General features: G+C 45.5%; 1 protein-coding gene across 2 annotated transcripts in view; it reads left to right on the top strand.

The window, feature by feature from the left end:
- The window catches only part of XPO6 (exportin 6), a 75,670-nt gene that overhangs the window by 39,736 nt on the left and 18,391 nt on the right, over positions 1-17,543 (top strand). For both annotated transcript variants that reach the window (XM_068104203.2, XM_068104205.2), the window contains exons 10-14: positions 2,314-2,440; positions 2,537-2,646; positions 3,631-3,739; positions 3,922-4,014; positions 4,264-4,333. In XM_068104203.2, the coding sequence (XP_067960304.2) occupies positions 2,314-2,440; positions 2,537-2,646; positions 3,631-3,739; positions 3,922-4,014; positions 4,264-4,333 (509 nt within the window). The remainder of the gene's footprint in view (positions 1-2,313; positions 2,441-2,536; positions 2,647-3,630; positions 3,740-3,921; positions 4,015-4,263; positions 4,334-17,543) is intronic.

The following is a 17,543-nucleotide window of genomic DNA, read 5'->3' as shown; positions in this document are numbered from 1 at the left end:
TAGTTTCCCCTCGATTGGATCACAAATGAGGGAGGAGCTAGGTTTTAAATGTTTGTGCTTAAAAACGTCATAACTCTTAAACCATGTGATGCATGACGTCATGCTCGTTGACTTTTTTGTTTGTCATGGGTATGCGATTCTGCCTGCAAAGTTTGGCCTCGATCTGTTCAGGCGTTTTGGAGAAAATTGGATTTTAGTGTTTTTCACTCAAAACAATATGGCGGCCGAACCATGTGACCTGTGACGTCATAATTACCATTAAAATATTCTGCAGACCGAGTCCCTCCTATGGTAAAAAAAAATTGCTCTCAATCAGTCCAATTATTGCAGAGAAAATGGTTTTTAAAGGAAAACAGAAAAAAAAAATTCCCAAAAAAAACTTCCTGGATCCGGAATAATTTCCTGAGCTTCACCAAAAACAAATAAATTCTTCCTTATCCCAAGTGCAATCATCCCACCAACTTTCATCCAAATCCGTTCAGAACTTTTCCAGATATCTTGTTCACGAACAAACACACACACACACACACACACACACACACACACACACGGACACGAGCGAATGCATTACTCCCGGCAAATATAATGGAAAAGCAATTGCATCCAAATCAGAATCCATCGCAAATGTCAAATCGTCATTTTTACCTTTTCCTTGAATATATGCTGGTGAATGTGCCGTTCATCACGTTTCTGAGTTAAGTATGATGACGGCAGGAAGAAGAAGAAGACTTATCACCAACTTCGACCGCTTCCGGAATTGTTTTATTGTTTGTGTTCAAATGTCTGGTGATTGTTTTGTATTTATTCATATGAATGTGTACTTGTATATAACTGCCATTGATCAAAAAGGCTGAGGCACTATAGAGCGATTATTTTTAAAAAATAAAAAAATCCAAACAAAAACAATTTTATTTTTCCCCCAAAAATGTTTTTTTTTTTTGCCTAAAACACTCCCAGGCACTCACTGATTAACCTCTAAAAGTTTGACGAATATCCGTTTAGCCATCTCTGAGAAAAATGGCGACACAGTCAGACACAGACCAACGTCTATCATAGATGAGCGAATTGTCCCCCGCCGCGAGTGTCACACTTTTTCTTTTATTTATTTTTTTAAAGTATAATTCCATACCAAAGGGCCAATTGCTCTATCTACCACATTATTGTAACACATGGTCAATGTCAATGTTGCAATGAAAAACATTAGGTCGACAATTGAAAGTTTTAATCAAATTGTTGTTAAAACAACAAAATAACAGCGATTATGGGCGATCGAGCGCGGGGAGAGGGGCGGAGCTTGTCTTTTGCATCGGCCCTTCCACGTTGCGTTCAAAGGCAAATTCAATTTATTTGCAAATACAAGCAATTGCATTTAAGTATTTATATTCCATATGCAAAGGGCACAGTCGCCACGGGGCTATGCTGGGTGCAAGTAATCGTCGCTTGATCCTGTTTGACCTCAAACAAGGACATGAGGGAATTTGGCACCTCATTGCACCTAGGTTAATTTTTGCTGCAGCTTTGAACATCAATCTTCTTGATGGTTTACTAAAGTCTAAATGCAGTAACCCGATCTTGATTGGGTGACCCAATTTGTTCGATACAAGGACACCTATCATCTACTTTGAGCCTGCCTCGCCAGTTGGTACACAGACCTTGGTACGGCCTTGGTTTTGTTCCGTTCGGGGAAGTTCCAGGCTGTCTAACGGAGATGAGGAATCGGGAGTTGTTCTGTGTTGGAGCTTCACAGGCTTTTCGGTCGGCCTTCGATCCCACACCACAAAAACCATGGCTCCAATAATTTTCTAACGTCAGACCTACAAATGGCGTGCATTTGCTTGCTTGTTATATCCTGCTGAAGTCGTGGCCATTTGGATGGAGATGTACCATGTTCGATGTAATTTGCATTTCAAATTGTCCCATGCGTGGACATCCGATTTTCAAAAGGGTTTTCAATTTTCCATACGTAGCAGTCATTCTTGGGCATAGATATGTGATTGGTAGAAGCAAAAGGGTTTAGCTTCTGACGACCCCACCACATTCCCAGCCACGGTGACACCTACTGTGCCACCATGACTGCTCTCTTCTCGGTGTTTGCAGGGTCTGCAAAGACTCCTAGCGGCTGCAGTAGGTAATTCCGCCACCCTACCCCATCACTTTATCATCTTCTCAAATTTCATTTCGATCTTTCGGAGCTTTTTATTTTTATTCCCATTTTGCCATCTAAGGCCACTAATTAAAAATATTTTCTCTTCCCTCTTTCCTTGTTTGCCACAATACTTCTTCCTGGGTCATTCCCTTGTGCCTTCAAAACAGTTACTTGGAAGGGTTCACAGAGTTCCTTCGGCTCTTCGTGAACGTACACCTTCGCAGAGTGGAATCCAGCGCGCATTTTCCCGTGGTCGAATTCCTCGAGCTCCTCTTCAAGTACACCTTTAACCAGGTGCGTGAGCTTTCTGAGCTCGGTTTGCACGTTCCATGTATGTAGAGCCTGTTCACCTTCTTAGCTTGTGCACTGAATTAAAAACTCTTTTTCCAGCCGACCAATGAGGGGTACTTCTCATGCCTTGACATATGGACAACATTCCTAGATTATCTGAGCGGGAAGATAAAAAACCGTTCTTCGGACAAGGAAGCCGTGCTAGCCAGGTGAGATTGGGATAGCTTTGTGATGAACCGCATACGCCCCCTCACCCCTCTTTGTCCGTGTGTATTGTTTGCTTCAAAATGTTTTGAAGGTGGGAGGAGGGGGTTGGACACGCATCAAAAGCAGAGTGAGTATCAAAATGGAGGGAGATTTCAAAGAATGAGGGGAAGGGGAGGACATTGGGTGAACAAGCTGGATAAAGGTGAAAACTCGGTCACAGAAGAGGAAAGAAAAACTGGGGAAGAAGGTAGAGATGAAACAAAAATAAATTTTAAGAGAGGGGCCCTAGGGGGGGGGGGGGGAGGGGGTCTTGTAACCTAGGGGGGGGGGGGGTCTTGTAACATGTAAACCCGGAAAGCGGCTGACCTAGGTAGAAAAGATGGTGGGTATGGATGGGGGAAGACCTGAGATGGGGACCATCCATCTTGAAGCCTCGGATGGAAGAATGAGGTTGAACATGCTGAGAAAATTGCTTTTACACGAGAGAAAAGATGATCAAATGAATGGAGGCGAGTGGTGAGTTTGGATTTTAGAGAGTTTCACTGATAGGCGGTTACTACCACACTGAATGCGTCCTAGCGAAACCTGAAGGGGTGATGTGGGGGGGGGGGGGGGGGTTCTGTGACCTTTAAGAATAAAGATTTTGAATCGAGTTTGGTTCATCGATCGTAGGAACATGTTGCAGCAACTGCATGTCTCCTGGCAACCTTTCGACAAGTCATCATTGTCATCCACCATGCTTTATACAAAGAGCATCGTTTCTTTTGAGGCAGTTTCTTGGCTAATGTTACAATCGGAGAGGTTGCCACACTGATGCAGGATACTTGACTGAGTTTGGAGGAATTTTGAATCCACGTGGGATCTTTTACACTTTATTCAAACTCTTTTCAATCGTCAAATTTGAAATGCACTCGCTTTCCCCGTTCTCACTCCAGCTTTCTTCGTTCTACCTCCCTTTTCCCAAATGCATCCTATACTCGTTGTAGGTACCGAGATGCACTGCCAGCACTGATGGCTGAGGTTTTGCGCCGGGTGCAGTTCCGCTTCAACCAGTCTGAACTCGAGGAGCTGGACGATGAAACCCCTGATGATGACGTTAGTGTGGTTTTTGAAGCTTGTTTGTCAGACTTTTAGGAGAGTTTAACTGCTTCAATTATATCATAAACCTCTTGCAGAAAAGCAATATTTGTTTGTTTGTTGAAATTGTTCTTGTTTCGTTGTTTTTCGATGAATCGCTTTGTATTCCGTTAATCGACACTGCACACTTGCACATTCAGGATCAGACCGAATGGCAGCATTTCTTGCACCAAAGCCTGGAGATCGTGGCTCGGGTGGCAGAACTACTCCCAGAGCAAGCATTTTCTATTGTGGTGAGATTACTTCAGAAAATTCCATTGGTCTCCATCTTTCCAATGTTAAATTGATTAATTCCGAAGTTGTTAAATGTAATTTTTAAAAATTCCATCATCATTGGCTTGTGATGCACCATGAGCTGTTTCAATGTCTTGTTTACAAACTGTGCTGCAGTTGGCTGGTTATGGACAAGTAGTGTCGAAGGTTTTGAATTAAATGACCATGCCGTAGCTGGTTGTGCCTTTTGATGTTCTGTCCTCATGCAGTCCCCGTTGCTCTGTGAAAACAGAGACGTTTACCTGGGCCTTCAGCAATTTGTGGTGCCTTCGAGGTCAGGTCAGTACTTTATTTATTTATTTTTTTGGCCATGTATTCGTGTCAAGAGTAACTCTTGCATGAGCGTTTTCTGATATAGGACTTTCAAAATGACGTATGAATGCTGACGAGCCCTTTTGCGCATGCGCTTTATGTGTATTTACAGTGACTCGGTTTGACTCGACTGGCACATTTAACCTGCCGTTGCTAGTGCGAAATCCATAGGTCAAATAGTCTTTTAAACATAATTTTCAGCATTTAGACAAAAGAGTGGCAATTTTGATATGGTTAACCCATAAACTGTGTTCCTGAATGCAATTCAGACTCAAGATAATCTTGCTATAATTCACCAAATGTCCGTCCGTCCGTTCGAAGATACCGCAAAAACGGCTCAACCGATCGTAAAGATATTTTGGGTGGGTATTCCTGGGACCCCTGGGAGTAAAATAGGCTATATTGTTTTTCCAAGTTTTCCAATTTTCCCGTTTTTCCAATCATGATGGAATAATATTTACCGATATGAACAGTGATGTGGCTTTTGTTGAAATTCTACAATTACTGTTTATTCTACGTACCAGGAGAGAGTAGATCGACTCCTGATGAACTCTTCCTTTGTAAACGTGTGGCTACAAAGTAACATGGCAGCGTGTGCAAAGCGACTAAGAAACAGGTGTAGCGGCCGCTTCCGTGTTACAGATTTGGCGCGCAGTCTTCACACATAAACGTGCGACTGAGAAAGATGTGCAGCGGCTGCTTCCGTTTTTCAGAATTCAATCTTTTTTCAAAATGGGCGCCATGTACTGTTTAGATTTTGATGATTTCCGTGTGATATGATTCAACGGATGTTTATATGAATCGTTTAAAATAAAAAGCCTTCAATTTCTGATATTTTGCCTTTTCATTTGGCCTTCCCAATTGAAGCCCTGCCCATAGGGTGGGTACCGTTGCTAGTGTAAGAAATATCCATGGATGAGAGGAGTCGGGTCCATATCTCTTCCTGTTAATACAAGCGAGCAGAGGCATTTGGTATCGGGAACACACACGCACACACATTATACTGACAGACTGACACAGATAAATCCCCAAATAATCAAGCTGATTGAGAAAGCCATGCATCTATGGAATACCACACTAATCCTGCAGCACTCACTATCCACAGTTGGAAACATTTGGTGAATTATAGTAAGAATTTGGTGAATTATATCAGATGGAAAGATTGAAATACCAAGAGTAAAGATGTGACGTGGGATCTTCCAAGGACAGCCTTTCCCCCCTCCTGTTTTGCCTGACCCTGGACCCACTAAGTAACCATTAATGAACAAGGCCACAGACACACCCTAACATCCAATAAAAGATCGCCCAAAGAAACAGGAAAGGTGACGCATCTACTGCATCTGGATGACTTAAAACTCTTTGCAATGAAGGATGAAAAATTGGCAGAACAACTTAAATTAGTGAAACTGTTCTCTGACGACATCCAAATGGAATTTGGCCTAGATAAGTGTGCCAAGTGCACATTCGTGCAAGGTAGATCAACAAAACCTGCGAACATAAAAATTGACCTAGATACAACAATACAGGAGCTGGAGATCGAAGCATCTTCGAAATACCGTGGAGTAGAAGAGGGCAACCAAATTTGTAATAAAAAATGTGCAAAACAATTGCCAAAGAATACCTGTGTAGAATGAGGATGATCCTGAAAACATATTTCACCCCAAATAACAAAATCAAAGCCAGAAACCAACTAGCAGTACCAGTGTTCCAGTACAACTGCGGAATAGTAAACTGGCCACAAGTGGATACAAAAAAACTAGATATAAAAACAAGGAAACTCCTCACTATCCACAAAATGTTCTACAAAAATCAGTGCATCCCAAGAATGTAACTGCGGAGGAAAGGAGGTGGTGGCCTGAAGGAACTCAAATCAAGTGCGCAGAGCGATGACTGTAGGATTAGCAGAGTACTTGAAAAGCTCAACAGACAACTGAATACAATTTGTGTCCAAGCATTAACACAACAAACCAGAAAAGGTATCTCTCACTCACCTTGCAAAAAAAAAAAACTTCCAAAAACAGGTGTGATTAGATGTCATGCGCCTAACCGAAACAGCAATGAATACAGCCCCAATGATTGCAAAAAAGACAAAAGAAAAATATAAGATGAAATACCAGCAGATATATAGTGACAACTGGGAGAAAGACAAAAGAGCAGGGAAAAAAAAAAAAGACTTGGACAGATTGGGGAGAGAGAAAGAATGATTACTGGAATGGCTAAAAATAGTTTGGCTCAACTGGGACGGAGAATGAATCATTATTATTACCCAAGACCAAGGACACCACATGAATGTCTTTAAAAAGATGGCAGGACTGAGTCAGTCAGACAAGTGTAGGTTCTGCAAGGTCGAAACGGAAAGTGCGAGTAACCTAAAAATATGTTAAAAAAAATAAACAACAACTCATGTCAGAGCAGCTGCACACCCAAAGGCACAACAAGGTATGTCGAATAATCCACTGGCACATCTGCAGAAATTTCAATATCCCAGTTGGAAATTTATGGAAACATGAACCAAAAGAAATTGTTGAAAAAAAGGACATAATGCTCATGTACGACCTGATGATCCCAACCAGAGTGAACATAGAAAACAAAGCACTGTGACCAGACATAGTCCTCAGGAACAAAAAGGAAAAGACAGCATTGCTGATTGAGATGTCAGTACCCAGCGATTTTGGCCTAAATAATGGAGAAATCAAGAAAATGACCAAATACTGAGACATCAAGAATGAAGAGAAAATATCCTGGAAGCTGTAGAACGCTGAAATTGTACCATTGATAATTGGGGCAATGGGAATGATAAAGAAGAACCTTGCAGAGATCTTGATCCTTGGGGACATTACCACAAGCGAACTACAGTTGAAGGCTATATGGGGCTCAGTGACGATCCTGAAAAGAGCCCTTGAAACAAAACTGAGAACACAACTTCACAACTAACTTAGCCCATGAATCGCAATCCTTCACCGAAGTGGGGATGGATACTTTGCGTCCTGGGGGGACTCCGTTCCACCTTCTAAAACCCAAATTATGGAAATAACGAACTACATTCTCCATAAGTATTGGAACAGTGGAGTCGAATTTTATTATTGCTATGTACTCACCCTGGTGTTGGGCTAGCGGCTAGGGTGCTGGCTTAGGATCCTGGGTTCGAATCCCGGTCGATCGCTGAATTAACGCCAGGGGGCTTGACTCAGCCTGTCATCCTTCCGAGGTCGGCTAATTGAGTACCAGTTCACTGGTAATTCCCTGTTTGTCGTTAAAGGCGGCAAAAAGGGTTGGCGTCAGGAAGGGCATCCGGCCGTAAAACATTGCTTCAAAAAGGGGACCAAAAAACCAACAACAACCACGGTTCCCGAAAAAGGCCAACCCCCGCTTTGCGGGGAAAAATGGCCTCTAAAGGTGGTTTAAAAAAAAAAAATTTTATGTACTCAAGAAATTTGGATTCGAGATCAAAAGATGAATACGAGGCAACAAAGAGTACAGGTCAGCTATTTATTTATTGATATTTCAGTGCATATATGTTTTACCATTGTGGAACCATAGCACTTTTTCTATTCAGTGCCCCCATTTTATATTCATCAGTCATTTGTTAGTCATTTACTCCAATACTTCATTTGGGTTTACTGTATTATCGTCTCGATAACTTATTGTATGATTGGGAAACAAACTCCTGATAATCCAAAAAAGTATCCATTTTAAAGCCCTTGCTATGAATTTTGTGTTTTGGGTCAAATTCTAAATTCCTAGATCCTGAGCTGCAGGGACACCATGGCATAAATCAATCAGTCGTTTGTTTCCCAATCATACAATACGTTATCGAGACTATAATACAGTAATCCCAAATGAAGTATTCGATCAAATGACTGACGTGTGTTTGATGTTACTCAGGTGCTTCTTGTTGCATTGATCATTCACACATAAAGGAGCTGTGAATGTCTAGCCATGGTTTTAGCCTTGGGTTTTGCCTTGGGAGTATGTAAGCATAAACCAACATGAACACCAGAGAACAGTCTGTGAAAGAAAAGCAAGCAATTAAAGCAATGAAGCTGAAAGAACAGAATAATTCAATTAGAACCATAGCACAAAAATTGGGAATAACAAATACAACAATTTGGAATCAACTTGACAAAGAAACCACTCGTGTACTTAGCAATAGACAACGGTCAGGTTGGCCAAGGAAAACAACTGCAGTTGATGACAGAAATATTATCAGGGCTGTGAAGAAAAACCCCAATACAACAGTTAGTGACATCACCAACAACCTCCAGAGTGCAGGGGTGAAAGTATCACAATTTACCGTTTGCCGAACACTGACAGCAGAATTACAAAGGCTACGCCGCAAGATGCAAACCTCTCATCAGCTCCAAAATCGAAAGGCCAAATTATATAATTTGCCAAGAAGTGCAGAGATGAGTCGGTGGAATCTTGGAATAAAGTTTTAAGGATAGATGAGATCAAGGTAAACATTTGCCAAAGCGATGGAAAGACAAAAGTGCGGTGAAAGGAAGTAACTGCATATGATACAAACCATACCACCCCATCTGTGAAGCATGGTGAAGGAAGTGTCATGGCTTGGGCTTGCATGGCTGCCTCTGGAGCTGGATCATTCATCTTCATTGATGATGTAACTAATGATGGCATCAGCAGAATGAATTTGGAAGTGTGCAGAAACATTGTCTTCCTTTGTACAAGAAAATACCTCAAAATTCATTGGACGGCACTTTACCATGCAGCAAGACAATGACCCAAAACACACTACCAACGCAACCAAGGAGTTCATCAGGGGGAAAAGTGGAATGTTCTAGACTGGCTAAGTCAATCCCCTGATTTAAAACCAATGGAGCATGAATTTCACTTGCTGAAGAGGAGATTAAAGTCAGAAACAGAGTTGTTGTTTGGGTTAGGAGTTTGTGATGTCAGTGGGTCACAGGCTCAATATAGTTATTGCATGCAAGGGATATGTAATCAAATACTAACTATTATACTACTTTAATTTACTTAAAGTTAATCTATTCCAATACTTATGCTTACCCTAAAATGGGAGACTGAACGTAAAAAGTGCTATTGTTCTACAATGGTAAAACATATATGCATAGCAATAACAACTCTCTGTACTCTTGCCTCCCATTATCTTTTGATCTCAAATCCAATTTCTTGAGTATATAGCAATAATTTTTACCCTCCCCCCCGCCTTTCCAAACCTGATTAATAGTTAATACAATCATTTCAAAACTTACGATGTGCATTGAGCCAACCTTCCCATTGGTGTGAAGAAGCACCCAAATCAGGTACTGTGTCTCCCTTTGGGAAGTCTGCCTGCATGTTTGGAATGACAGCGTTGTCTTTCCAATTGCATATGTGCATTAAATAAACCACCAAGCCTGCCCTGTTCACTTGAGTTAATCCTGGAAGCTTCAAAGGCCACTCACTGACAGCAATGATCAGAGGTCGGGTAGAATGCACCTGTCCACAGGCCTTGCATGAGCCCATATCGGCAGGTGTTTTTGTCATGTGGGCTGCATGATATTAGCTTTTTGGGGAGATTTAATCATAAAATTATCCAAATCTTTCGTTGAGCAGAGGCACAGTCTTTCTCAGGTGCGTTTTAAGTGTTTTGTGAGCCATTTTAGATAACACTTGAATATACAAGAAAACAAACACGACATAATGACAGTAACACCGAAGCTTTTCGTGTTGTACTCTTCAAGGCGATTCACAGCAAAGAGACTGGAAGAGATGAGAACTAGTGCATTTATAAGCATGTCTAAGTAACCGTGACACCGATTGGTTCTTCAGTCATGACGTCATTGGTGTTCTGAATGTCCATTGGTTGACTCGGTCACCACTGTCCCTGGCTGCGATTGGCTGGAGCGGAGGTGTCGGCGATGCCGCACCATTTGTATCATTACCTCGGATCGCGGTTGGGGAAATGCCTTTAATCTTTCCGTGTTGAAAGAGAATGAGAGAATGTGCAAATTCCTTTTGACGACACAATATAGGGTCCATGGAATGGCTGAAGGGTGCTTCTAACATACGTAGTTGAGTAACGTACTGCGACCTCTGCTCAATATCTTAAACATATCTGTATTGTACCGGTCTGCACAATCGGGGTTGGCAGCAAAGTGCTGTGCAATGGCAGAAGAAGAAGAAGAAGAAGAAATGGTCGACAGTCCTTGAACGTTCTTGCATGCTCGTACCGGTTGAGACCTCACTCCCAAGTTCTTTCTTCGAATCACCAGGGGGACATGCTGTTTGATACGATCAGTCAACGATTTGGGTTGTACGGCCCACGTACCGAGCTTCACATCAGCACTTATACTCATATATTACTTTGCTAATTTGTGAGGTGGGCAGCACATCCTTGTTGATTGACGTGAGCAGATGAGAGGTTAAGATGACGAGAGGTTGCACAGCCAGGTACGTGTTTGATACCGTATGGTTTTTTTTTTTTTTTTTTTTTTTTTGTATACTGAATCGAGGCTCGTGAAATAGCTAACATTTACTTCACAAACAAATCAACCAGACAAACAAAACACACAAAAAGAGGGAGCGGAAAACAAGATGGGGAGAGAAGGGGAAGCACACAAACACAACATTTGAGAGCAGGGAGATGTGTGGAAGGGAGAGGGCTTGGGGGGAGGAGGCGTGGGAAGGGGGGGGGCGGTGGAGGGAGAAGTATAAAACACAAGGACACCAAGGACTTCCAGGACAGAAGTTGGTATTTCAAAAAAGTGGAATTGGGGTGAAATTAGCGGGGGTAGAAAAGATCAAGGTTTTGGATGGGGGAAGATAAGAGATGGTGGTGAACAGCAGTTTTAAAGACCTGGAGGGTGGAGTGGGATTGAAGAGAGTGAGGGAGTTTGTTCCAGAGGCGGGAGAAGAGAGGAATGAAGGAGTGAAGGTGAGCAGAGAGTCTTGATTTTGGCAGTTTGACCATAAGAGGGTTGCAGGCAGATCTTGTGCGACCTGTAGGAATATTTGCGGGACAGAGCCCAGAGAGAGCTGGGGGGGCAAGGCCAGAGAGGAGTCGGTAGAAGATGGAAAGACCACCAACCTGCCTGCGGTGAGTGAGTGAGAGGCCCTTGGAGTTAGCTTCATCGCGGGAGATTCCAATGATTCTGAATGCTTTGGTTTCAACAGCGTGAAGACGAGCTAGGTGTGAGGCAGGAGCACCAGCCCAGAGGGGAGAGCAGTATTCCATTGAGCTGTGGATGAAAGCCTTGTATGTGGTGAGGAGCTCAGGTGTGCCAAGGAAGGACTTTGCACGACGGAGGATGCCCAGTCGGCGACTGGCTTTGGAGGCCAGATTTGAAATGTGGTTTTCCCAGGAAAGATCATGGCAGATAGTGAGACCCAAAAGCTTGAGTGACAGAACTTCTTGGAGACGATTATTCAGAAAGTGGATGGGAGGGTTGTCCAGTCGGTCTTTTCGGAGAGACATCGTAAGAGTGTGAGATTTGTCAGGATTGAAAGACATGTTCCACTTGTTTGCCCAGTCTGTGATTTTGTCCAGGTCTGCAGAGAGTGAGGAGGCAGCAGACTGCCGATCTGAGGGATGAAGAATGGAGCGACAGAGAGTAGAGTCATCAGCAAAGAGATACAGAGGATTTTCAAGAGAGTCAGAGAGATCATTGATGAAGACCAGAAAAAGCACAGGGCCCAGAACACTGCCTTGTGGAACTCCAGCCTGAACAGGAAGAGGAGATGAGAGAAACCCTTTGATTTGTTCTTCAAACCTTTGTGATTGTCCTTTTCATGGCATCCTGATATATACCGGACACTTGTCAGGACCGATCTTGTGTTCCTTTGTCGTGTTGAGAAACTTGGGCACATATCTCTTGATTATATACTCCGGATAACCATTGTCACCGAGAATATTCATGATTTTGTCCATTTCAGCAGGAGGATTTCAAGGTGTAACGTATTGTTATGTCTGGCGGGTAGTGATATGTAGAGCAGACAGAGCTGAGTAGGTAACATGCTTTGAGGTGTCGCGGTAAGGAAAACTACCTGTAATAAGTTCATGTGTCGGCGTTTTGTCGGGTAAGAAGTACACTTGTGAACCTCCCAGGAGGTTCGTGTGTTAAGTAGTGTCGGGATTAAAGAGTAGCGCCCCTGTGTGTCCTCACCTGGTTAGCCAAACCTTTGTCCCTTTTGGCACTGCAGACCAACATAGACATTCCGACGGATCCTTAGTGCAACACTAAATAACGCCCTCCCCCCTGACATGACTTCGGAAGAAACCAGGCCAGGACACCGCCGCATGGCCGCCGCCATTTACACCTCCGACAGGCCTATCCACCTCGAATAGCACGCGCTATGACACCAGGAGCAGGGAGTGGGAGTGACGCAGTGGGCGAGCCGGTGAGTCGGTGGAGGAGACTGATTGGTTGGCAGCGCGCCAAGGCTGACGTCACGAAGAAGGAGATATTAACGAGTGCCGAACGCCATTTTGGAGCAGTTCGTTTGAGGAGTTGGTTGGAGAGTTGAGTTCGCAGAGAGACAGAGTAGTTGGGTTTTGAGAAGTGAGTTGGAAGGATGAGAGTGAGCGAGTTGACCAAGTTAGATTCCTGGCAGATTCCTGGCCCTGGCAGTCTCTAGCGGCGCTCGGTCTTCTTCGTCTTTCCTAGCCCGAGTGGAGTTCGCTGTTTCTGACACGTTCCTTTGTTTTCGCTTGGGCGTCCTTTTGCTTGGCTGGTCGCGTGCATTCGCACCTGCGTTCTCTCCGTTCCTGTCTTTTTGTGCTTCGTGTGGAGATCGACCTCGTGGGGAGCCGCTGGCCTGCATTGGACGCGTGGTGCTTGGAGCGAGGCCTTGTGGCACTTGGGGCGAGGGACCTCGTGGTGTGCGATCGGGGCTTGTGGAGCTTGGAGCGAGGCCTCGTGGGTACATCGGGGCCGAACGGAGCCGTGTTGGACGGCAGCCAAGAACAGGATGACAAAGACCAGATAAGCCCAAGCTCCGCGGTTACACTTTACATAACGAACGTGTTATTTTATTAAGTCATCTCCCTCGTCTCCGATCCGAAATCTGTGTGTGGGGACGTCCCGATTAGTTACCTTATTTCATTACCGGCGCGTGCTTTTTCCTGTCCTTGCTTTTATTTGAATAAACCCTTGTATTATTTATATATATTGTTACAGACGCGGCTTAGATGTTATTTACCGAGCGGTTTGGTATGACCACGTCTGCACAGGTTACCCGATTATACCCGAACGTTGACTAATCGCGCTACGCTAGGTCAATGAAGGAAAAGACACACGGCTGGGATTAAAATGACACGACACCAGGGATACGGTTCTCAAGACCTCCGGAGGAGGTTATATTCGTTCGGAAGGTTAGATTACAACTACAAGAGGGACAGCAAAGGAAGATAGGCACTTAGACACAATCTTATATTATTCCCGACAGACCACAGAGAAACAGGACAAAACTGACTCACACGGGGATTGATGGCAAGGAAAGCGGGTATTCGATGGCCAGCACAAGGTGCACCTTGTGCTCAGGGACAGGATAGCGCGGCCCAAAAGATGCAGGAGGTCTCTCAGCGCTCGGAGGTGGCTCTCTTGTCTTCTCAAGCTCGGGGCGCATCTCTTCTCACATCCGGTAAGTCGCTGCGTATATCCGGCGGGGAGTGACACGCCCTCGGCTCGTTAGCTCCGCCCCAGATGGAATCGGCTCGTTGCTTCTCATTGGGTGCATGCGGGGGGGTTACCGGCTCCGCCCTTGACGAGGGGCTGACAGGGAGCCCCTTCGTGGTAACCCCGTGGAGCGCATGGTCATGGCGGCTAACCGAGCTGGTGGGAGGACGCACACTCCCCCCGCGCGCCGTGGTTGTAGTTGTTGTTGTAGCTGTAGTTGTTGTTGTTGTTGTTGTTTGGGGAAGAAGATGGAAGGAGGTATGGGAAGGTCCTAAACTCACTACTGGTGCCATATAATCACATTCTGGTGCAACGAAGAGTCAGAATTAATGGAAACGAGTCCTTAACTGACATAGACTAAGAATAACTAGCAAGATGTCCGAAAGTTGTCTACGTGAGATACGGTGGACCTGGGCACGACATTTAATGGGGGAAAAAGGGGAAGGTCGGTTCTACAGAGTGTTGTTTACAGACAATGGGACTAGGGAATGGGGGATTGGGGATAGTTGGGGAGTATTGGGGAAATAGGGGAATATTTACAAGCGGATATGGAGGCCAAATTCCATATTCGCAACATTGCACCCTTCTCTACCCTCGGGGCGTCCTGACCTGATAAATTTTTACCTACTTTAGTGTGGCACGCAATGTAGTTCCCTCTACTATTAACTCTACCCTGAGTGCGACAGTTTTACAGATATTCACAAATGAGTAAATATGTCCCCCTGCGACGTTGCACCCTTCTCCTCACAGAAACACACCCACAGGATAACCGAATCCGGAAAGAATCCTCAAACTAAACATACAGCCGGTAGGGAGCATTATTTACAAGACTACGCTGATATTTACACTACGATCCAGGACCTGTTTTTGGAGGGACACATGCAGATGTTATGCATAGAGAGCGCACGCATGCCAGCATCGATACACCAACCCACGAGTGCTCTGTGGCCTACGGCCTTTAATAATGTGCAGAGCACCCCTTCCAAGCATCAAGCACCACCCCATCACACAGTGAGCACCATCCGGTGCACCAATAAAGTGTTTATGAATCATTGTGTGGTGTCGCAGCCGGCCGATGTTCTGCCGCTGGTCTTGCCTTCGTGTGGTGCACTTGGCCTTCTTACTTCTTTCAAAAATAAAGAAAGGCGCCAACCGCGTCCATTTCTCTATTGTGGCCGTCAGGGGGCCAACTGTTAGTGGTTCACCTTGTATGGCATCGGTGCCACGTTGACCCATAGGTCCATCCACGGGTGGTGCTTGGCCGCATAAGAACTGCGGTCCATGGTGGGTGGCCACAAACATTGCGGTCCATATGGTGTATCGATCCAGGCAGCAAGCAGCGAAAGTGCAGGCCCACAACTGCGTAGCCAGCACCTCTCCTCCCTCTCTGCCCCCAAAGCCAGATCCTCGGAGGTGGGAGACAAAAGAAGCAGACAAGTGAGTAAGGTGGTAAGGGCGCAAAAGTGCACGCAATGTAAGGTAATGCACACTGGGGGCACATGGGAACCAGGTGAGACAGGTACGTTCCTACCGTACGCCCCCCCCCCACCAGGTAACCTACATGGCCCCTCCCTTACCCCTTACTGTATCCACAAAACACAACACTACCCATAAACATCTACTTTACAAATCAACAAACGTCCCTACTGTCTTCCCCGTTCCTCCCATAAACCAAATTCGTCTTCTCTCCCTCCTAACCAATCAAATTTGCCATTTTCAACTCTCATCAAAATTTGCCATCTCCAACTGAACATCACAATTTGCCATTACCAATTCATCATCAGTCCCTCCTAAGGAGGGAGAGATGGAATCACCCCAATGTCTCATCCACGTCGTGATGCGTCTCACAAATCCAACAGCAGTCCTTACTTCCTGCAACACAAAACAAAGAAAACACAGGTGTGGAGTCATCATCATCATCACCTCAGGTAAGTGGCTGCGTATGGTGCGACAGGTTCATCAATCCTAACTATTTCCTAAATGACTTTAACAATTTTACACTACCCGGGGTCTTTCTCCGGCCAAACCATTGGCCCTCTTACACTATGGGTTCTAAAAACCAATTCCCATTGGCCAAACTGTGGTGCTTTTCAATTTGGGGTCTCACTCCCCCGATTCATCTCCCGGTGCCCTCGCACAATTTCTGGGCTGTGGCGTGTACCTCTCCCAGCGGGTCTACCCACCTGCACACCTCCACCACCGCAGTTGCCTCCGAGCTTACCTGCTCCTTACCCTAACCTAACTACCTGGGGAAGGCCCTCTGGCGCTCTCCCCACTCGGTGCCCTCTCTGGCACTGGGCTGCCCGATCCACACCCGGGATCCTCAGGCACCCACTCACAACTACCGGCTCCCAGAGCCCACCTGCGGCCTCACCTGGCCGACATCCTCACAGTGGTGGAGTGCCCAACCAACTACACACACTAACAGGCTACACGCCCAGCCATTTCCACGACACTAATGCACCCATCCACAACACCATTCTGCAACCGCACCACAAATGCCAATATCCAACCACAATTTACCTATACCCTCTACCTAACACTTACACTACCCGCCCCGGGTACTCGTGAAAGGGGTCCACTCTTCCCCCATCCACACCTTCGCACCATGCACACCACTCCGTACCACTTACTCCAACTCTCTCCACACACCTGTACTTGCACACCTGTGCTCTCACACCTGGTGCCACCTGCACCCTTCTCTCCCCAAGCGCATTCGCGCCGATCCACAACACTCACTACTCATACACGGCTCCACACACCTGTCCAGTTGCACACCTGTGCAATCACACCTGTTCAATTCTCACACACACGGCATCATCTCAGCTAACTACTCCCTTCTGAAACTTGCGCTTCCCAGTCGTCCCTTTAAACTATTGCGCTCCCTCGTCATTATCATCCACACTAATCTACCTGCGTCCCCACTACAGGTATCAGTCACTAACTAAACTTAACGTTACCTACTGTCATCTTCGCTAGATCCCTATCAATATAACCTAACCCACCCGGGCTAGTTTTCACTGCCATACACCCCATAATCTATTGCTCCTTTGCCCCCATCCATGGGAAGGGTGGCAGGGATGCCACCCTTACCCACCGGGCCTATCGCTCACTACCAATTTTGCACATCAAATTTCAACAAATTAAAAATTTGCCAATCACTACCCATCATCTGCCAATCACTACTGCCAATCCCTTGCCAATCATCAAATTTTGTTTTTCTCTAATTTTGGGTCCAAAACACTAACCTCATCACCCAGTCTACTCACTAATGCCTCTCGGTGCGCCAATCCCTGTCCAAAGCCCGGCTTCGTAAAGCCAAGCCATGAATGCGGGTTGTTCCGTGCCAGCGGCTGGATGCGTCCGGCATTCGGTGCAGGGACGGGGGCTTACCCGTGCCGAGATCCCACGCACCATCTCGGCACGGAGCCATCCAATGTCCCGCTCTCGACCTTGGTACGTCTCACCAAAAAGTGGTCGCCATGACGACCCTTTCTATCGGGCTGCCAGCTCCGCCTAGTGGAGCACGGACGCGGCCG

The sequence above is a fragment of the Myxine glutinosa genome, chromosome 5 (genome assembly GCF_964187855.1).
Source record: "Myxine glutinosa chromosome 5, kmMyxGlut1.1, whole genome shotgun sequence".
Classification (NCBI taxonomy): Eukaryota; Metazoa; Chordata; class Myxini; order Myxiniformes; family Myxinidae; genus Myxine; species Myxine glutinosa.
Note: the sequence above shows the minus strand (reverse complement) of the source record. Positions and strands in the feature narration are given on the sequence as shown.